Below are 22,329 nucleotides of genomic sequence, written 5' to 3' on the forward strand. Positions count from 1 at the left end.
CTGTGCGGCACTCTCAGAGGGGGGGCTATACCCTGTACGGCACTCTCAGAGGGGGGCTATGCCCTGTGCGGCACTCTCAGAGGGGGGCTATACCCTGTACAGCACACTCAGAGGGGGGCTATACCCTGTACGGCACTCTCAGAGGGGGGCTATACCCTGTACGGCACACTCAGAAGGGGGCTATACCCTGTACAGCGCTCTCAGAGGGGGGCTATACCCTGTACAGCACTCTCAGAGGGGGGGCTATACCCTGTACAGCACACTCAGAGGGGGGCTATACCCTGTACAGCACACTCAGAGGGGGGCTGTACCCTGTGTGGCTCTCTCAGAGGGGGGCTATACCCTGTACAGCACTCTCAGAGGGGGGCTATACCCTGTACAGCGCTCTCAGAGGGGGGCTATACCCTGTACAGCACTCTCAGAGGGGGGGGGGGGCTATACCCTGTGGCGCAGTCTCATCTCCCCACTCCCTGAATAGTGCTCTTATCAGGAACAGAGGAATATAAAAATCAGATAAATAAATAAATCAGGTGGGAACTGTACCCCGTGCAGCCCTTTCCTCCGACAGCCCCTGCCCAGCCTTTCTTTGCAAGTGTATGGGAGGGAGGGGGGATCTGGCCAGCCAAATGTAGGATTGCTGTTTCAGCATCGAAATGTCTGCTTAGCAATGAACAAGATGTTAGCCAGCGAAATTCGGAAACCTGCCCCCATTTTAGTCAGGCGATGATTTCATTTGCACAAAGTGAGCTGAATTGGGGGGGGAGGGGGTTACATTTTGAATGAGTAACATCTACTTGGCTAAAACCCTGTTGTAGGTACCTAAATCATTTGAATATCGATCTGTTTATCTGTCAGTACACACACACACCACTTTATCTTAGTCTCATACACTGTAATTGAAAAGGCTTTATAAAATTCTCCCATCTTTAAATGCAGAAGAATGGAATTTCACAATTGAGAACTAGGAATAGATGAAGTGCTGATCCGGAAGGACTTAAAGCAACAATACAGCTCATGACTGAAGAACTCTTAGTATTAAACCATTTCTTGTTTGGGTTTTTGTTTGGGTTTTTGTTTTTTATTGGAAAACAAGTTCAAACACTTGTACTCTCGTATCAAGGGTGACATTAGCTAAAACATTTGCACACATTTCTAAATGGCCCATTCCAGCCCTTCCACCCACCCACCAAGAAAATAATTAGGACTTCTTAGAGCACATACACACAATAAATCAAAGAGCAGACGTTTCTTTCTTGCTGTGAACAGTGTGTGCACTTTTACCCACAGTGGAGGGGGGAGAGAGGTCATTTTCAGCAGGTTTTTTTCCACAGGTAAACAGGTGTGAAGCTTGCCTTGTTCATGGCTCCTGGGGACTAGTTGTGCCCCCTGACTGAGCAAGGGCCACTAACAACGGCAACCATTAACCAAGAGCGTTGGTGGGACTCGCTGAAGACGAGGCTCTCTCCTAACCATGAGAGGGCCGGGTGCATAGCCACCCTTTTGAAATGAATCCAGATTCGCTCTACTCACCAGGGACCCCTCTCGCTCTCCCTTTCCAGCAGAAGGCCGTCCTTCATCCACTGCAGCGTGTCGTTGCAGGACGACTCCCGGGCCAGGGGATGCTTGGCAGTGCAGTTCAGGGCGAGCCGACTCCCCAGGGGGGGCTCCAGGACCTGGCTGCCTGAGAAGGGGGACAGGAACTGGACGGGGGCATTGCAAGGGTGAGCTGGGGGGGACAGAAAACAGACAGACAGAAGGGAATCAGAGCACAACGGATAAGCAGCCATACAGGGAAAGAGCTTGCAACAATAGAGCGATATAACATGTGCCCGCCCATGAAAAACACCGATGACATGATGATAGCCTTTCCCGTGAAGGTTATTGCCAATGTCACCACCGCTAGTGAAAAAAAAATGGTATTACAAAAAAAAAATCTGTAATTATTTTGAATTGGGGGGGGAGTGGGAGGGTTCAGTTTATTTTCTAACTAGCCCATCAGCAGCAAGGTACAGTAGACTTCTCCAGTCATCTAATGCCCCTTGAATCCGGTCCCCAGTTTGCTAATGCAAATCAAATGCTCCTTGCTAAATAGTGCAGGATAATGCTTGGGTCTCAGATGCTTTGGAGGTATTCCTCTGTTGATTGGGAGGGGAGAGGCAGGGGGGAATGCAAACAGTTTACATTTCTTTAATGGAAGCGTTGTATTAATTTGGATAGCATATGCATTGTGCTGTAAAAACAGAAGTGTCAGCTAGTAGAAGCAAATGACCCCCCTCCCCCCGAGAATCATTTTTATTTAGCCATCTGTGAGTGAAGTAATGTGGTCAATGGTATTAGCCTACGGAAAAGCCTGGAAACCGAGGTCGGTGAATGCCCTGCCAATGATAGCTTTTCTACCGAACTAACCTATGACATTGGTGACTGGCTCCTTGCAAACTAAAGGTCAAGCTGCCCACGTGTAGGTAGTTCTCAACCATGGGGTTCACCAGAAGAATCAAAGCAAAGCCCATGCGGATAGTTTCACTATTATTGCCCCATGGCAAAAGCAGCTGCCCAAAGCCGTGCCTGCTTTTTGAATGGGAGCTATTTGAAGGTAAACGTAGGTGGATAGCTTTGACTTTTCAAAACTACCCACCTAAGCAGTTCCCCCAACCTGCAAACTCTTCAGAAGATACATGGGTAAATGTCATGTTTGTTGCAAAAAGGAATCGAGAAAAAAAACGCAAAATATCATATTGCCTCTCTATTGAGCCAAGGTGTGGCCAAACTTTCCTACTGTGTGCAGGTCTGATCTCCCCCCATCTCAGGAAAAAACACAGAGGAACTTGAAAAAGTGCAGAGGAGGGTGACAAAAATGATAAAGGGGATGGAATATCTCTCCTACGATGAGAAGCTACACAGGCCGGGGCTCCTCAGCTTGGAAGAGAGACGGCTGAGAGAGGTCATGACAGACGTTTCTAAAAATGATGTGCGGGGTGGAACGGGTAAATACACCTCCCCCCCCCCCCCTTGCTAAGGTTACTGCTCCTCTTCCCTTCTATCTTTTTTTTTTTTTCATTAATCTGGTTAGAGTGTAGTTTTCCTGGTTAAGGGTATTCTTTCAAGTGGACAAATGTGGGGAGACCCCCAAATTTGTGATCGTATCCATTCTATTCGCACAAAATATCTTGGGTGAGGGTGACTCCAGTATTTCATTGATCCAAGTTACTCTCTAATGTCTTATCTGTTTGAGGAGGAATAGCCCAGTGGTTACAGCAGTGGGCTAACAACCAGGAGACCAGAGTTCGAGTCCCAATGTCGCTTCTTGTGACCTTGGGCAAATCACTTTACCCTCCATTCCCTCAGGTACAAAACTTAGATTGTAAGCCACCTGGGGATAGGGAAATACCTACAGTACCTGAATGTAAACCGATGTGATATCTGATTGAATGTCTGTATATAAAAAAAAATAATAAATAAAATAAAAATAACACTGAAGGACTACAGGATGGCATTTATCATGGGGAGAGTCTATTTGATCTAATGTGTTGGTCCCCTTAAGAGTGAGGGTTTAGCTGATTGGTGGAAGATGTGTCTGTGGGAGGTATAAATTTGGGAGGATATGGTGGGAGTTTGCCCTTTCCTAGATTGGAGCTTGAGTGGGAGGGAACTCCAGGATGTAGTGGCCTGAAGTAACCAGTCTGTAAGCTGGTGAGCCCAGGAACCACCCCAGTATGGAGTAGAACCTTGTATGGGACTGTTCTCTCAATAGAATGGAAGATCAAGATATGTTACCTCTCCCCTGCCAAAAGTCCAGGAATTAAGGGTGTAGAAGGTGCACTTCTCCTCCTCAAGGAAATAGGCTGGAGGAAGGAGAACGGGGTTGATCTAACATGAGGAATGCCCCATTTCCATGATGTGGGAGACACTGCATGGGAAGTTGGTTGACCTGGGAGTCATGATTAGGCCCTAAGAATAAAATTGTTAAGTTTCCCATATATATGAGCTTCATATTTGAAGGGAGGTGGTACCTGTCCTCTATGTTTGGGGAGGGTCAAGATGTGAAATGTGGTATGCCTAAAAGTGGTAAAATTGGGATACATGGAACTGAAAGGAATGTAATCCATATATTCTTTTGAAATGTTTGATATAGGGAGCTGGAAGATCTACTTCCTGTTCAAGTGAAGGCTGAAGGATTAGTATTCCTCACATTTGGGGTATCAGATGCTATGCTATGGGGAAAGATTTGCTCTGACTGTTCTATCCCATGAATTCTAAGTATGCAGTGCTGAAGTTTCCTGCCTTATTCTATTCCTATATATAGTGGCTGGATTACAACCAGAAATAAAATTAAGAGTTTAGATCATGGAGGAGAGGAGGTTGGTGTTCTCCCTGTCCAATCAAGGAAACACGGGCTACCACTGCTGTCTTTATCTAGGTCCACTTCACCATCTGCAGGACCCATAACTTTTGAAACCACTAAATAAATTTGGGAGATGGACCCTTACTCGTTAGGGAAACCCCTACCATGGACCCTTACTCATTAGGGAAACCTCAGGTAAGACTAATTTCTATGTTGCCCACTAGGAATAAAGATGGCCATGATGTGATGCAATCTACCTTTGGTGGCCCCCATCACATACATTTTACTAGCTTACATAGAGCAAACTTAGCCCTATTACACCATAATTGACATCACTTACATCACTTTCGTTACTATCCATTACATACGGGGTCTGTCATTTGAAAAAAAAAATGACGATTTGTTAGACTAGATGGGTCTTGAGGTCCTTATCTGCTATTTATTTAAAAATATTTATATCCCGCACTCTACACATGGGTTGCCCAAGGCAGTTCACAATAAAACATACACAATGGAAAACATCAAATGATTATACTTGAGTATTAAAAGAGTGACTCACAATAGCAGAAGTGGGAAGAACTGGAAACAAGGGAGCACTACAATTCAGAGTCACCTTTAATTATATTTTGATTCTCTCAAGTCAATACTGGGGACTCAGCAGTAATAATTGTGTCTCCGGGAGTACAACTCAGCTTGAAAATGCTTGCTTGAATAGGTGAGTTTTTACTTTTTACAGCCTTCCTGAAAAGTTTAATATCTTGGATCTCACTTATCTGCTTGTAAGGTGTTCCAAAGTTGGTCCTGCAATCAAGAATGCTCTGTTTCTTGTCAAATCAAGTTTTGCAATTTTTACAGTTGGTATTTCCAATAGATTTTTGTTAGTAGAGCATAATTGTCTGGTTGGTCTGTAAATCCTCAAAGTGCTTAGCCAGATGGATAATTCATTGTGTATTAGCTTGACTATCATTGACAAAACTTGAAAATGGATGTGGTAAATTACTGGGAGTCAATGGAGTGATATTAACACTGGGGTAATGTGCTCTATCAAGCCCGTTCCAGTTAGCAGATAAGCTGCCAAGTTCTGAATGACCTGTTGTGGACGGAAGGTACAAAATAGCAGGCCCAATTATAAGAAATTACAATCTATCATATTCTATATGAATTTATATTCTTAAATGCTGTAGTACAATGGCTCTCAAACCTGTCCTGGGAACTCCAGTCAGTTGTGTTTTCAGGATATCCATAATGAATATGCATACAATATAAAGTGTTTGCATGCTTTGCAACCCTAGTTTATGAATATTTAATTCATGTATGTAAGGACCCATGAGGTCCTTAACAAGGAATATTGCATACTGAGAACTCTAGATTAGGCTAGTGGACTGAAACATTTTGCAAAACATCTCCCACAGGGTTTTGCCACAATGGCTCCTTCCTCTAAATATACGGATCCCTAGAGAGTTCTAGAAAATCGGAGAGAGAGCAGGGTGTTCTCTCTTCTCAGCAGTTTTATTTTTTCAGTCGAGTGGAGAAAGCCCATGGTCAAAGAGTTGCATGCAGAACAGCAGCTACAGTCGCTTGTCCCTTTTTTCATGAAAGAAGGGAAATAAAGTCTAAAGCTTTCCACGTCACATATTCCCCTCACGACCTGATATTTGGCTGGGGAGGGTTTGCCAAAAGGGATATAGAAAGCACACAGTACCTGTTGTGATTTTTACAAAAAAGAGAGCGTTTTAATCCCGTTAAGTGTTCCTGGTTCCAAACCATTGAAGGAGAACAACTGAGAGCATGCAGAGTACCCGTGTGGAACTAGTCCAGAGGACTTCAAAAAGAGAATAAAGTGCCTATCCTGCACATCAAGGAGTCGGTGAAAAGATGACAACATTAAAGCAGTGAATTCTCAGTACAAGGGATTGTCCCAGAGAGTAGGGAAACCCTAAAACTATCCACTAGATTAGGAAAACCAGAAATAATAACTACGTCAGGGGTAAGCAATTACTGTCTTCAAGTGCCGCAAATAGGCCTGCGTTTCAGGATATCCACAATGAATATTCATGAGATATACCTGCATACAATAGAGGCAGTGCCTGCAAATATATCTCATGGCTGTGCTGAAAACTGGACCCCTATAGCACTCGAGGATGGAAGTTTCCTACCCCCGAATTACATCATTTACTAGGTTACTATGTAACTAAAGGGGATCCTGAAAGAGTGGATGTGCAAATTGCTATAGTGTAACCTTATGGGATGAGCGCCTGAGAAATGCATTTTCTGTCAAATTATCAAAATTGAAGACATTGTTCCAGGAAACTTTCACTTCACTTTCTGGGGCCGATACAATAAGACAAGCACTGAAAACGGGTACCCGTACTGAGCTCCTGTTTTTCTATTGCGTATGCAGCCACATCCCCTGGGCACCTGATGCAGTATTTAAATGAGAGGGCGTGCAGAAAAGGGCTCACTAGGGGAGAATTGTGCATCCCTAGTGCTCCATTGCATCGGACACCCACAGTTGCAACATCTGTTTTTATCCCGCATCTTCAGGCAGAGTTCTTTCTTATTTTGCTGAGGTTGCTAAAGATGCCTATAGCTAAGTGCCTCTTGCTATGGACATCTAAATTGTGCAGCCATAAGAAAACAATTTTTTAAATGAAACCAATATACATTTTTTTCTCCACTGCAAGCACTAAATTAGTGTCACAACAATACTAAGTAGGAGGACACATTCATTGTAACACAGAGGATCGTATTTTTTGTTTTTTTTTATTTCTCTTGAACGCTCGCTTTGCGAATTGACTTTACACCACCTCTGGGATGGAAATGTTTGTTGGGCACCCACTACTTTCCTGCATTGGGGGAAAATAGCTAACAGCCTCATCTACATGGAATTTACATGTGATGGGCGCTATCACCTATGCAGTTGTTTCAGTATGCGTTTTGGACATGCTAATCTTATTGCATCAGGTGCTGAAGAAAATAGGAAAAAGCATAAGCATTGTTAAGTTAAGTGTAAGGCAGGCTAAGAGAAAATTAGAAATGAAGTTGACCGTAGAAGCAAAAGCTTATAATAAAAACTTTAAAAAATATATCTGAAGCAGGAAATCTGCAAGGGAATCGGTTGGACCATTAGATGACAGAGGGGTTAAAGGGGCTCTTAGGGAAGATAAGGCCATTGCAGAAAGACAATGAATTCTTTGCCTCTGTGTTTACTAATGAGGATGTTGGAGAGATACCGGTTCCGGAGATGGTTTTCAGGGGTGATGATTCAGAGGAACTGAACCAAATCACTGTGAACCTGGAAGATGTAGTAGGCCAGATTGACAAAATAAAGATTAGCAAATCAACTGGACCAGATGGTATGCACCCCAGGGTTCTGGAAGAATCAAAAATAAAATTTCAGATCTATTAATTAAAATTTGTAATCTATCATTAAAATCATCCTTTGTACTTGAAGAACGAGGGTGTCTAATGAAACCCCAATATTTAAAAAGGGCTCCAAGGATGATCCAGGAAACTATAGCCCAGTGAGCCTGACTTCAGTGCCGGGAAAATAGTGGAAACTATTCTAAAGATCAAAATCACAGAGCATATAGAAAGACATGGTTAAATGGAACACAGACACAGACACATAGTAGATGACGGCCAAAAAAGATCAATTAGATCATCTGTCTAGCTGTTCCTGCCCACACACTGCTAGGATATATCCCAGCTGCCAGACATAGAAGCTTGACTGCTTATAAGATGCCATTTCTTACCCAGGTCAATTTTTGTTTTACTCATGGGTCCTCTATTCCTGGGCAAATAAGCATGCTTAAGATCGCATGCTTAATCCACCACCCTGCCCCCATCCATGTCTTACCACTGTTTTATTTTAATCTAAAATAGCTACCAAAATTAGTGCTATTGACCAAATATCCAGCTTCCTAAGTCCCCGTGGACTTACTGGTCAGTATGCAGCCACTAGCTGCCAGAACTGTCACCAGGCTAAATGGCACCCCCCGATGGCCCTTCTAATCCAGCTGGTCCAGAAGGGCCTTACCTGATGGTGTGGGAACTTAGTTCTGCTAAGAACATAAGAAATTGCCATGCTGGGTCAGACCAAGGGTCCATCAAGCCCAGCATCCTGTTTCCAACAGAAGCCAAACCAGGTCACAAGAACCTGGCAATTATCCAAACACTAAGAAGATCCCAAGCTACTGATGCAATTAATAGCAGTGGCTATTCCCTAAGTAAACTTGATTAATAGCCGTTAATGGACTTCTCCTCCAAGAACTTATCCACACCTTTTTTGAACCCAGCTACACTAACTGCACTAACCACATCCTCTGGCAGCAAATTCCAGAGCTTTATTGTGCGTTGAGTGAAAAAGAATTTTCTCCGATTAGTCTTAAATGTGCTACTTGCTAACTTCATGGAATGCCCCCTAGTCCTTCTATTATTCGAAAGTATAAATAACCGATTCACATCTACTCGTTCAAGACCTCTCATGATCTTAAAGACCTCTATCATATCCTCCCTCAGCCGTCTCTTCTCCAAGCTGAACAGCCCTAACCTCTTCAGCCTTTCCTCATAGGGGAGCTGTTCCATCCCTTTTATCATTTTGGTTGCCCTTCTCTGTACCTTCTCCATCGCAACTATATCTTTTTTGAGATGTGGCGACCAGAATTGTACACAGTACTCAAGGTGCGGTCTCACCATGGAGCAATATAGAACCATTATGACATTCTTCGCTTTATTAACCATTCCCTTCCTAATAATTCCTAACATTCTGTTTGCTTTTTTGACTACTGCAGCACACTGAACTGACGATTTTAAAGTATTATCCACTATGCCTCTGAAGTGACAGTGGATGTGGTGGCATGATGCCTTCCTGCCCTGGGTGGTTGCCCATTTGGCCTACCCCTTCTGATGGCCCTGCCTGCTGGAACCACCTCAGCTGATTTGAGGAGTTGTAGCCTGCTGGTACCAACCTGGCTTGCAGTATTGCTAGGACTATCTTTCGTCTTCTGCCCTTTATTTTGTTCTTATCTCTCCCCTGGCAATCCTACAGCCTCCCTACCCTGACAGCAGGAGGACCATCTGTTGCAAAGCCTCAGAGCCCAGTTGATCCCTATCCTTCTCTTCTTAACCAATAGGGATGCTCTAATTTCTTTGAGTCCCTTCTTCCTTTTCTTTGAGGTCAGCAAAGAGTCTATTGTGAGCAGAGAGACCTATGGTGAAGAAGGAGGGCATGGTAGGGTGCTTTTGCATTTTATGTATCTGTATTTTATGAATGTTTTGTTGTAAACCTCCTAGAAATGATGATAGGCGGTCAAGAATGTTTTTAAATAAATAAAATAAATAACTCATGGTGGATCCCTCCTCCCAACAGCAGAAATGTTGTAAAGTAGAACCAAAATACAGAAAGGCAAACACATGAAAATATAAACAGAGAAATGTCAGAGGGACAATTATGAAACATTAAAAAACAAATCCTGGTTTAGACCTCCAGAGCAGAGAAGTGAATAACCTGGTGTGCAATTAGGCACTGGACTGAGATTGTGTGAGTTCTATAATTACTGATCACCAAGCAACCTCAACCCCAAGAAAGGGAAAAAGCAGATTAACAAACACAGATTCTGGTGTGTACCCAAACAAAGGGCAACCTCCATTCCAACCTACCTGCCATGGCCAGCCCTACAGCGAGGGACATGTTTTCCGCCTGTTCAGGTAGATCATCTGTGGGTTGCTTCCAGCATTATCAACCTGCAGATGGCGGAAGGTCAGGCAGGCGGCATCTCTGCTGCACAGTCAGCAGGGGCTTGGCTGTCACAAACACACCGAGAGCACGGCAGTCCTCGCTCCACTGAAGGTCAAAGTCCGAGGGCTTGGAGCCTCGCCACATCCGAAGGACAGAAGAAATGCGCCGAGGTCCCTGGCTCAGTCCATGGAGCGCAGTCGTAAGAAGGCTCAGATCTCGAAACGGGAGGTGTCCAGGAACTGAGGAGGTTAAAAATACCAACCCATCAGCAGAAAAAAATTAAACTATCTGGTTAATATGTTGCAGACCTAGGCTTAACCCTTAGCATGCTTAGAGTGCAAATGCAGAGGATGCCCCAGATCATTACATACCTGCTCACAGTCTGTCCTGCTAATGTTCCTCTCGCCTCCTCCCCACTCCCCCTCCATCCTTCTCCCTATGTTTTGTACGGTCAAAAGCAACAGGACACACAGAGTGCCACATGTATGATTCACATAAAACTACTGAGCCCCACATGCACAGTGAAAGAGAGGGAGACCCAGCGAGGGAGCGGCCTGATGGTTACAGCAATTAAGCTGGGGAGCTGGAAAAGCTGTTTCAAGTCCCATCTCACCCACTTACACTGCGCGTGTGAACCTCAGGCAAGTCACTTGGAGGACAATTTGGAGAGATACGGACCCCGGTAAAATGGCTGAACTGAAAAATCCAGCTAACAGTACGCACAGCTTCCCTGGATCGGGGGTGGGGGAGAAATAAAACAGCCCACATACCCGTGATTTATTTTTATTTATTGAAAATAATTTTTAACCCCCACATATATATATATGCAGGCACGCCTTAAAATTAATAAGCATAGGATTCAAAGAGGTGGCACCAGCAAAATGGCCCCGTTTGGCCGGCTCCCTCAACCCTCAAACATCCACGTTCGCAGAGGAGTGGCAGATAGTGACAGCGATAATTATTTCTAGGAATCGGGCAGCCCAGCCTCGCTCTCGGGAACCCCTAACCACCTGTCTCCTATGTTTCCCCAGCAGCCGTGCGCCGGGGAAGTGGGAGATGGGCGCATGGTGGGGGGTGTGCGTGTGGTGCCCTCCGTGACCCTTACAGCCTTGTTCCCTCTCCTCCAGCCCTTCCCACACACAATTAGAAATAAGAGAGCTTACATGAAAAAGGACATCAAGGTACAGTCTTATGAGGAAAGACAACACTTACAAAAACGTGTATATACTTACATGCACTACTTGGGAGCCAGCCAAAAAACGCTTCAAAAAAGACGCTTAGAATTTATATGATATTAGGCCTACTGTAATACATTTTAGATGTGGGCTTGATCCTTAGACAGGCATAAGTAAATTGAATTACAATATTGTAAACCTCCTATACAAAACAGTGCTAATTGTCAGCCTTCAAATAGTAACAGTGTTGCCTTCCTATGAAAAAAGCAAGATCGCAATTATTACACCAGGCCCTAAAACACCAATACACCTGCTATTAGGAAATGGAACAAGCCAAGCTGCAATAGATCCTTATACAGCTGAGTAGAGAATGCAGACAGTCTTCACCAAATACAGAATAAAAAAAAAAGATACCATGAAGCATAAATAGAAACCTGCAGACAAAAACTGAAAAGGAAACTGCAACAAGACAGACACTGTATATGGTGCAACAATGGAAAAACTGAAACATTACCATTCCTCACAAAACATTAAACAAAATCAAGAAATATAAAACAATCATAACAGTAAAACTATACTGATAAAAAGAATAAATATTTTTAAAACCAGTGACAAACAGAACATCTATTAAACATTTTAAAAAATTCCCCAAACACCAATAAAATATTTTAAAACAGCAGACATCAGATAAAATCCAATAATTAAATCCAATAAAAATGAATAAATCCCCTGCTTTATATACTTGGCAACTTATCGGTAATTTCCAGCCATCCTGAGATTGTTGTTGATTAGTGGGGATGGGGTGCACAGATTTTCTCCTTCTTTACATACACTCAGAACCACATCCCCATGCTCTGACACTCACATGCTCCTTGACATACACACTCACATGCTCTCTAACACACACATGCTCTCTCATGGTCTCTGACACACACTCACTTCCTGACATACACATACATACGTTTCCTTATGCACACTTGCTGACACACATGCCTGCTCCCATGCACTCTTTCGCACGCTCATACACACATGCTGACATACACATACATGCTCCCTTGCACACACTGCAGCACATACACCCTTGCACACATGGCTCTCATGCTCATACATGCACACACACAAACTCATTGACATACTCCTACTTTCACTCATTCTTTTCTTCTATCTCCTCTGAATATATTAAAACATTATTTTTACTTATATTGCTGGTCAGGGGAAATCCAGTCAGGGATTTCTGCTGATGGTGCTGATGTGGGAAAAGGAATTCAGGAAAGCCCCAATGCAGGGTGGAGTGGAGTGGAAAGGATTATCATTTTTTCACGGTCTCAACATTAGGTGGGTGCCTGGTTAGCACTGTTGCTGTTCCTAAGCCCCACCTGCGATTCCGGCAGGGCCGTGGCGTCACTCCTCCTCGGGGCGACATCTCCGGCAGCACTATTGCACCCTTCAGGTAGTGGCGCTGAGGCCATGTTGGCCATAGGGACGCTATGGCTCTGCACTCTGCCAGGAGAGCTGCTGCGAGGCCTGGCATCGCTCACTGCAAGCATGGGGCTGCTGTGATCTACTCTAGTCACGTGAGTGACCTGATCAGCCCACCGAGGCATGCCCAAAGCCCCGACAGGCCAATCCACCCCTGGATGTGAAATAGTTACAGCTAGCCTTTCCTGCTGGGAGAGGAGGGGGACTTTTTGACATTTGCACAGTTGCCATTATCCCTAAAGCTGGCTCATGCTCACTGGGGGTGAGGGCACTAAGGAGAAGAATGCTGCTATTGGGGGTGGAGGGGGAGAGTGCACCAGCCTTGGAGGGAAGAAAAGGAAAAGTGCTTGGGTTCGGCCTAGGGAGTATGGAGTGGGAGGGAGGAAAATGCTGGGGGTCTGTCCTGGGGAAGGGAAGAGTGTTGGGATACATCCTGGGGAGGGAAAAGTCCTGTCCTGGGGGGAAAGGGGGAGAATGCTAGGAACTTCCCCCAACTAATCCATAGGAGCCTCAGTATGACCAGAACTCAAACGTTCCCAAGTAGGCTTGTGGGGTTTTCAGTTCCATTTTGGTCTGCATGTTTCTGTTTCTAATTAGTCCCTTATTTTGTATTTGGTGAGGATCTGTCCGTGCACTGCGTGGGTGAAAGGATTAGTGTTCAGTTTCTGTGTAAGGATCTATAGCAGTCCAGCTTGTTCTGTTTACCCAGTAGGAAGTGTATTGGTGTTCTAGGGCCCATTGCGCTGTTGCCTCTTCATTGGAAGATTTTTTGCTCTGTGGGTCCTGGGTTTTAGTGCTGTTATGATAAGGCAGATTTTCTACAATGGTTCTAAGTGGAGTTTTGGCAGGATTTTGTGGTGCATCACAATGTGCCTGGTAGTAGTTGCTTCGCTTTTAATGAGATCTAGAACCCAACCTAATTAGATTAATCACATGCTATTTTTGCAACCCCCTACTGCTTAACAAGGTAGATTAATCAGCTGAGTAGAGATTGAGAGTTAGTTCTGGTAGAGGTTAAGCATTACTTTCATATAGATTTAAGGGTCACACTTTTCGAACCAGAGTCACACTTGTATGTGCTTAGAGTTTATAAATAATAATATTATCTTTGAAATTAAAAAATCATTTAAAAGCATCTCCCAGTTCATGGTGTCGTATGTTGTGTACAGTATGAGGGCATACTTTTTCATTTGGCCATAGGCTCCATATTGCCAGGGTACAGTTCTTCTTAAACCAAGACCAATTCTGGCCCCTATGTCTTTCTCCTGATTTTCTCAATCCCGTCTCAAGCATGTTTGCTTAATTTTTTTTTATTACTCAGATTTATAAACCACCCCTCCAGCATGGGGTGTGGGCGGAAAAAACAAACACACAACATAAAAATGCAGTCCATTATATAAAAATCAATTAACATAACAAAAGATAAAAAAAATAAAATAAAACAATAGGATTAGGACCATGTCATATATTCCGACTATAATGCACCCATACATTGGACATCCCTTCTCACCCTGAGAGATGAAGACCTTATGAAATTGTCACTTCATGATGATCAAAGCCAAAGTCTTTTCAACAGCAAATGATTTAGTCAACATTCACTAACAATTGAGAGATTCTTGTCATACTTGTGATCATAGGGGTGTGTATTTGTACACAAGACGTTATTGAAATGAAAAAGGGAGAGTCGCACTGGCCCCTTTTATTGCCAGGGCTGCTATGTTGAAAGAGTTCCATAGAGTTCACCACTTCCCTTCAAGGCCTCACAATCTCCGTCACACAAGGACATATGCGCAAAAAATGTAAGGTAATAAAGAAAAATATCACATTACTATATACAAGGGCACATGGAACGGGGTGAACAGAAAGTAAAAGCAGCTGGGAGAACTTTCAGGAGGGTGAAGCCAGAGCTATCCTGAGGTGAAAACCTGCCTCTGTGCTGTGGAAAAGCCCCGTCCACCCTATCTATCCCTTCCTCTGGATCCTCCCTGCTGCAGCAGGTCAGAGGCTCACAGGAGTTCCTGTAAACAAGAAACCGTGAAGCAGAGCAGGTGTGGCCCCGCTGACACCTAGAGAGCTGCATTCCTGGCCCTGTGATCTCTGCACCCAAGAGAATCCAAGCAAGACCGGCTTATCTACCTCATAATTTCTCTTCCTCCCAGTGTCAAGGAACCGTTGACCTATCCTCTCCAATTCCCCCCCCCCCCCCAACACACACACACAATATATAGCTTTGCATTAAAAAAAAAGAAATTAAAGCTAGATTTTACCTGGAGCTAGCAAATGGCCTGCTGCGCCATGGTGCGTCCCTGCCACTGCTGTGTAAACACACCTCAGGCAGGGCCTGGCCTGGCGCGCTGGGTAAACATTCCTGCCTCTGGCTCCAGGTACTGCCTTGCTAGAAGGAAGGTGGGGGAAGGTCTGGGTGATGGCTGTGAGCTGTTTATGCATTCCTTCTCCAGGAACAGCAAGAACACCCAGACTGGCTAAAACCAGGGGAGGGAACGTGAGGTGCCCTACTCATTGGGTCATTCCTATGACTGCACTGGACTATTGGAGAACTAATTCAAGTGAATTAGGATTCACTGAAAGCTGACAAGGGAAAAACATTTCTACACCTAAATACCTTCTTATTAGGCCTGGCTTCCAATATACTCTGGCTTTTCTGTAAAATCAGTGGCTCCCTAGATGCTTTTTTCCTCCTATGAGGTAATCTCCTCCTATCCTTTGGGCATCCAGCCTATACAGAGGTTGCCACAACTCCTTACTAGGTTCACCACCTGACCTCAGCTCAAACAGGCTAATATAGGCCTCATTCTGCCCCACTGCAAGCATGGGTTTGTATACAAGGGCCATCACTTCATTAAAGTAATACCAGTTAAATCCATGCCTGGCAAAGGGATGCCTGGTACAGACCCCTGGGGTGGCTGTGCACGCATGAAAGAGAGTGGGAGTCACATGTAAGGAATTAGCTGGCTGCAGTGCACGGCTCAACATGCGATTGGATGCGCGTTTTGGACGCCCATCCACAACCCTCGATGCAAAAGAGGGGTTAGCGCATCCAACAGAGTGATTAGCTAATAGCACTCATCACGTGTAAATTCATGTTGAGGTTATTAGCTAAGCTATTTCCCCACAATGCAAAAAAAAAAGTGCGCCCGACTCACACATTTTAACTCTCCAATATTAATGCCTGCCCTGGAGCAGCCCAAAAAGTGTACAGAGAAGTAGAAAATACTGCTTTTCTGTACTTCCTTTGACTTAATATTGTGGTGATATTAAGTTGAAGAAACAAACAGGAGGACATCCTTTAAAAAAAAAAAAAGGGTGCTGGCAGTCAGGTTAGGAAAAGGAATGCTCGTAAAACTGAGCGTCCGTTTTCCTAACCCGCTGACAGCCTCCTCTCCCGGGCACCCGCTGCTGAGGAGGCGCTAGGGCTGCACGCTTTCCCCTAGCGTCTCCTTTTTAACGCGGCAGCCCGTTGGCATGTTGCATCGGGCACGCTGGAGAGGTCGGTCGGCGCGCATTAGCAGAGCGGGTACTCAGTCACGAGCACCCGTCTTCCGCACGCCGATATCGCATCAACCTGAAGGATGTGACCAAGAGAGGAGGTGAATGCTGCAGCTTCCAGAGGTCAAGGGCGAGAGAAATCTTCAAAACGCTATTTCGCAGGCCAATGCAATAGCGAATTCCACTGAGCACAGTTCCTGATCAGAGGTGGAGTAAAGTTACCCACATCTCTAGGACTGGTGTTAGTCTCTACTAGTGCTGTGCACCAGTGTGGCCCTGGATCTGGAGGTTGGGAGTCTGGCATTTGGGGCTCCTGGACACGGGTTTTGTATGCACAACTTTTACCTTCCTAACAGCCAAATGCCTGTTTAAAAAGAAAAGACTTTTCTTTTTAAACAGGCATTTGGCTGAGGACCCAGGATTTTGCCTGGGTTGTCTTCCTTTTGATGTGTGCCCTGTTTTGCTGCTGTTTGTATTTTATTATGAGTGTGCTCCTGTAAATCACTTAGGCTTAAAGTGATAATAAATAAATAAATACATTCCTGCATAGAGTGCACATAAAACAGAGTTTATGCTCCCTTGTGTGCATTAGCCATGGTTTAGGCTCCTAAATCATTATTTGTGCACACACATATGGAGGAATAACCTAGTCATCAGAGCAGTGGGCTAAGAACCAGAGAAGCCAGAGTCAAGTCCCGTGGATGCTCCTTGTGACCTTGGGGTAAGTCCCATCACCCTCAGGCTCCCTGGGGACGGGAGAAATGTTTCCTATACCCAAATATAACTTGTCTTGGGCTTCTAATCAAAAAGTGTGAGCTAAATAAAATCAATCTTGTCTTGTAAGCATAAACCATGGTTGGTTTGATTGTTTGATTTGAGACACACTTTTCCCACAGGGGGATACAATGCAGCCATCACAAGACAAGTGCCAGGTTTGTGTGCAATAACCACGATCAGGAACCGCTCAAGTAAATCTGCTGCCTGAGGGAAGGGATGAGATTCGACCCCCACCCCACAGGCACTGCACAGGCCAAATCAAGGAGAGGGGCTCTCTTGGCGCCTTCGGTGATTTGAAATGCTGCAGAAGGGGGCAAGCAGGAGTTATAGTTCTCCGGAGGAGTGGTAGATAGAGGGTCAGTGGTAATATTTTTTCTAGGAAGCTGGCAGCCCACACACACTCCCAGGAACCCTTTGACCTGCCTCCCATGTTTCCCCAGCATCTGCCACCTAGAGAAATGGGAGATGGGTGAATGGTTGGGGTCTGTGTGTGGTGGACTCTCTTCAAGCCGGGTATTAGGGTACTGGGCACCCCAGGCAAACTTTACAGCCTTGCACCCCCCACCTTCCCAGCCCTCACCCCACACAATTAAAAATTGAGCATTTATAATAAGATTTTACATGAAAAAGAACATTCATAGTCTTCTGAGATAAAAATATCACAACATGCATATTATATTTACTTACACTGCTGTGATGCCAACCAGAAAAGCCTGCAAAAAAAAGCCATCTGGTATTAGGTATATTGTAAAGTGAATCTGATGTGGGTTTGACCCTCAGAAAGCCATGAGTAAGCTAAATAACAATTACAATTATCTTCCATACCAAATTACAATAATCTTCCATATCAAAACAGTACTAAATGTCAGCACTCAAATAGTAATAGCCTTACCTATGAAAAAGCACACCAGGCCCTAAAACACCAATACACCTCTTATTAGTAAAACAGAACAGACCAGGCTGCTATAGATTCCTACACAGAAACTACATGCCAGCAGAATATCTCACCTTGGATATACAGAATAAAGTGACCAAAAAGTATAAACATAAATGTGCAGACATAAACTGAACTGAAAACCACAAGAAGCCAGACTCTGTATGCAGTGCAACAGTGTATAAACAAACACCATCACTCCTCATAAAACGATAATAAAATCAAGAAATATAACACATAAGAACATAAGATATGCCATACTGGGTCAGACCAAGAGTCCATCAAGCCCAGCATCCTGTTTACAACAGTGGCCAATCCAGACTACAAGTACATATTATGTTTTGAATCGCTACAATGGCGTGTCCTAGTGACGGTATATAAAACCTAATAAATAAATTAAATAAAAAAAAAATGCCTGGCATGTACCCAAACATTAAATAGATTTCAAGCTACTATTTCTTATTGATTATTTAAACAAACTCCAAAAAATAAATATAGTTAAACATATATAACACATAAAATCAAAACAATAAAAAAAAATGAGGATAAGAAAAGCCTGCTGAGCTGTATGCTATTCTATACATAAGGGCAAATGGGAATACCAAATCTCTTAGCCACATAAGGCATACATCAAATACTAGTGCCAAGCCCATACCCAACAACATTCCTAATACCATTTGGGTTTCAAGTGTCTTTATTGCAGGAATATCTGGTTGGCACACAGCAGTGCCTGTAAATATCACTTTCACCATGTATATTATGTTTTTACCTCAGAAAACTGAACTTGTAAATGTCATTTTCATGTAAAACGTATTATGCATAATTTTTGATTATGTGTGGGCTGAGCTGGGGATATGGAGAGGGGGCAGCAAGGCTGTGAGATTTATCTAGGGCACCTAATATCCTTGCACCGGTCCTGGGACTGCCAGCCTAGGAGATCTACTTTCAGAGCTGCTGCTCGTCTGTTCAGGAGAGTTTTCTAGTTCAGTTCCTGGAATACAGAGGTCTACACATCAGGAAGCAGGTAGACCTGGGGAGGGTCCCATCCTCTACCTCAGAGCTGGTGAGTAGTGGACGAAGAAAATCTCTAGTGTGTGAAGGCTTTTGCAGTGACGGAAGCTTTTGCACTCTTTCCTGTATGGACTGCACTCTTCTTATTTATTTATTTATCACGTTTTATATACCGTCATTGAGATATATCCCATCATAAAGGTTTACCCAATGTTCAAAATCAATAAAAGTAGTCATAAAAGAGCGAAAGATACAATATATACATAATAATAAATAAATTATAATTACGGCATTACTTCATAAAAAGATTATGGAAAAGGTAGAACTTATCGTATAAAAGAGGAATAAATATAAAAATAATCACATGCATTAATTTAAAAAATTAAGAATAAATAAAATAAGGCAGAATTAAAAAGATACTGTTCATTTGTTGCTGGGTTTGTTCTTACTCAGTGTTATGCATTATATTACTGAGTTTGTTCATGCTCAATATACACTTTGTGAAAGAGCCATGTTTTGAGCTCTTTTTTAAGTTCATGTATGTTTTGTTGGAGTCTTAACTTTTCTGGTAGTTCTCCATTGTACACTCTTCTGATTTCATTCATCTGCATCAGTTATTCCAGTAAATGATTTATTTTTGAGCATCAGACTATGTGGCAGTGTGTTATGCTTACTGGAGCCAGAAGACCTCCAAACAGCCTTTACCTTTCTCCCAGCAGGAAAGTTCTCCCAGGGATCATAGGGAGGTTCACACATTTGTTTACTACATTTTTTATTCTACTTGTAAAACATGTTATCCAAGCCATAAGATATTCTAAGAGGTCAATAGCCAAAGCGTGTTCAGTGCTAGTTAGCCACATAAGTGAAACTGCTGAATATGTGCCTACATTCAACACCATCATTTGGCTGCATAAGTCACTTATGTGGCTAACTCTTTAGCTGCATAAGTTGTGTGCCAATCCGGGTAGAGTGACTTAGCCACATAACGTAAGTGGCTAAATAGCAATATTTGATTTTAGCCACATAAGTTAACCGGCTAAGGGGGTCATTCTCTAACGCTATCACACGCGAAAAGTCCCTTTTCGCGTGTGATAGCTAGCTCGGGGCGGAGTTGGCCCCCAGAAGAGGAGGAGTCAGGGCGGCACCGGGGGGCAGACGCTGTGGACACATCACTGGCGGCGAAAGGTAAGATTCCTTATCGCCGCCAGTTTCGCGCCGAATAACTACACCTTTTATGGTGTAGTTATTCGGCGCAAAAGCCGGCAGCGATCGCACCGCGGAGGTGCGATCGCTGCCGGCTATCGCAGGACCGCCCCCCAGCTTCCCCCCCCCCCCGCCCTTGTTACCGCCAGATTCCAGGCCTAAGTTAGATCTGCCATAGAGCAGGTCTAACTTAGCTGGTTATAAATAGTGTGGCTAAGCATGAATATATATGCAGATATTCAGTGGCATAACTTTGCCACTGACAATACTGTATAACTTAACCAGATAAATTGTACCTGGCCAAGTTACTTAAATGGCCAGTTTTGAATATTGACCTCAGGGTGTCTATTTGCCATACCAATCCTGAAAGTGCCAGAAGTTCTTGTAGCAGGTACAAGCTTTACCCATTGCTATGATTTTTCATGTCTTGTAAGATGAAACAAATGTACATCTCCCTGCAATGCATGACCTATAGGCTACCATCTGCTTTTTCAGGTAAAGATTATGTTTGGGTGATAGTAGCCTTGAACTAGTTATTACATCAGTTCAGTAGTCAACAGAAAGTTCATTGTCTACCTGTAGATCAATTGCATGAAGATGTGACTACTAGTTGAACAAGTCCATGTACAAATTTTATTGTAGCCCCCAAGTTACACATCCTATCATTCATAGGGGTCAGTCTATACTAGATACATTAATGGGCTATAGCAGGAGAGGCCAATTCCGGTCTTCAAGAGCCACAAACAGGTTTGGTTTTCAGCATAACCACAATGAATATGCATGAGAGATTTGCATGCACTGCCTTCATTGTATGCAAATTAATCTCGTGTATATTCTTTCTGGATATCCTGTAAACCAGGCTTAGTTGTGGCTTGAGGGCTGGAATTAGCCACTCCTGGGCTATGGAGATTGGGATATTGGCAAATTAGGCCAAGATCCATTATAACTGGGTATGGGGCATGATAGCTCGTCTCAGGTCAACTTCTCTGAATCACAGCTGAACTGAGACAGTGACAGGAGGAAAAGTGCTTTGCCATCAATCCCATCCACTCTGTCAGTGAACTGATCAAGTGAGACCTTTCATTACACAGGAACTTCACAACCAAAAAGGTAAAGTAGTAGCTGTCAATGCTGGTGCTTGCTGTTCACAGCAGGTGCTTTTATCCATAGTGAGGGGAAGGTACTCAAGGGGATTTCATTTTGAAATATCTGTGCATACTTTCGCATGCAATACTTTTATCCCTGGTCCCCTGTTAGTATAAATTTTCAAAAGGAAACTCTATGGGGAGTTTCTCTTTGAAAGTTCACTTGCACACATGTGGGTACAACAGGCCCTGCAACTAGTCTCAAAATTTCTCCCTACACATAGGGGCGGATTTTCAGACTCCGCGAATAGGCCTACTTTTGTTTGCGCTCCAGGCGCAAACAAAAGTACGCTGGATTTTAGTAGATACGCGCGGAGCCGCACATATCTGCTAAAAACCTGGATCGGCGCGCGCAAGGCTGCCAATTTTGTATAGCCGGCGCGCGCCGAGCCGCGCAGCCTACCCCCATTCCCTCCAAGGCCGCTCCGAAATCGGAGCGGCCTTGGAGGGAATCCTCTAACGCCCTCCCCTCACCTTCCCCTCCCTTCCTCTACCTAACCCACCCGCCAGGCCCTGTCTACACCCCCCCCCTTACCTTTCTCCGGGGATTTACGCCTCCCGGAGGGAGAAGTAAATCCCCGCGCGCGAGCGGGCCTCCTGCGCGCCGGGCCGCAACCTGGGGGCGGGTACGGAGGGCGCGGCCACGCCCCCGTACTGCCCCGGGCCGTAGCCACGCCCCCGTACCCGCCCCCAAAACGCTGCCGACACGCCCCCGAAATGCCGCGATGACCGGGCCCGCCCCCCGACACGCCCCCGACACGCCCCCCTCGGAGAACCCCGGGACTTACGCAAGTCCCGGGGCTCTGCGCGCGCCGGTAGGCCTATGTAAAATAGGCTCACCGGCGCGCAGGGCCCTGCTCGCCTAAATCCGCCCGGTTTTGGGCGGATTTAGGCGAGCAGGGCTCTGAAAATCCGCCCCATAGGGTAGATGGGCTGGCCTGCTGGTTTAATGGGGTGTTGCATTCTGCTATGCATGCAGGAGACAGATCCAAGCCTGTCTTTTGCTGTTCTGGCTG

At 44.5% G+C, this 22,329-nt stretch overlaps 1 protein-coding gene across 4 annotated transcripts in view; it reads right to left on the reverse strand.

Annotated features, from left to right (window-relative positions):
• SIGIRR (single Ig and TIR domain containing) overlaps positions 1-22,329 on the reverse strand; it is a 60,793-nt gene that overhangs the window by 31,915 nt on the left and 6,549 nt on the right. For 2 of the 4 annotated variants that reach the window (XM_029582682.1, XM_029582684.1), the window contains exons 2-3: positions 10,004-10,321; positions 1,531-1,726 (exon numbers count right to left, since the gene is read on the reverse strand). In XM_029582682.1, the coding sequence (XP_029438542.1) occupies positions 1,531-1,726; positions 10,004-10,034 (227 nt within the window). In that variant the 5' untranslated portion in view covers positions 10,035-10,321. Of the gene's footprint in view, positions 1-1,530; positions 1,727-10,003; positions 10,322-15,003; positions 15,139-22,329 lie in introns of those variants that run through there. The other 2 variants (XM_029582685.1, XM_029582681.1) reach the window with 2 other exon arrangements.

This window comes from Rhinatrema bivittatum, chromosome 17 (assembly GCF_901001135.1).
Source record: "Rhinatrema bivittatum chromosome 17, aRhiBiv1.1, whole genome shotgun sequence".
Lineage (NCBI taxonomy): Eukaryota > Metazoa > Chordata > Amphibia > Gymnophiona > Rhinatrematidae > Rhinatrema > Rhinatrema bivittatum.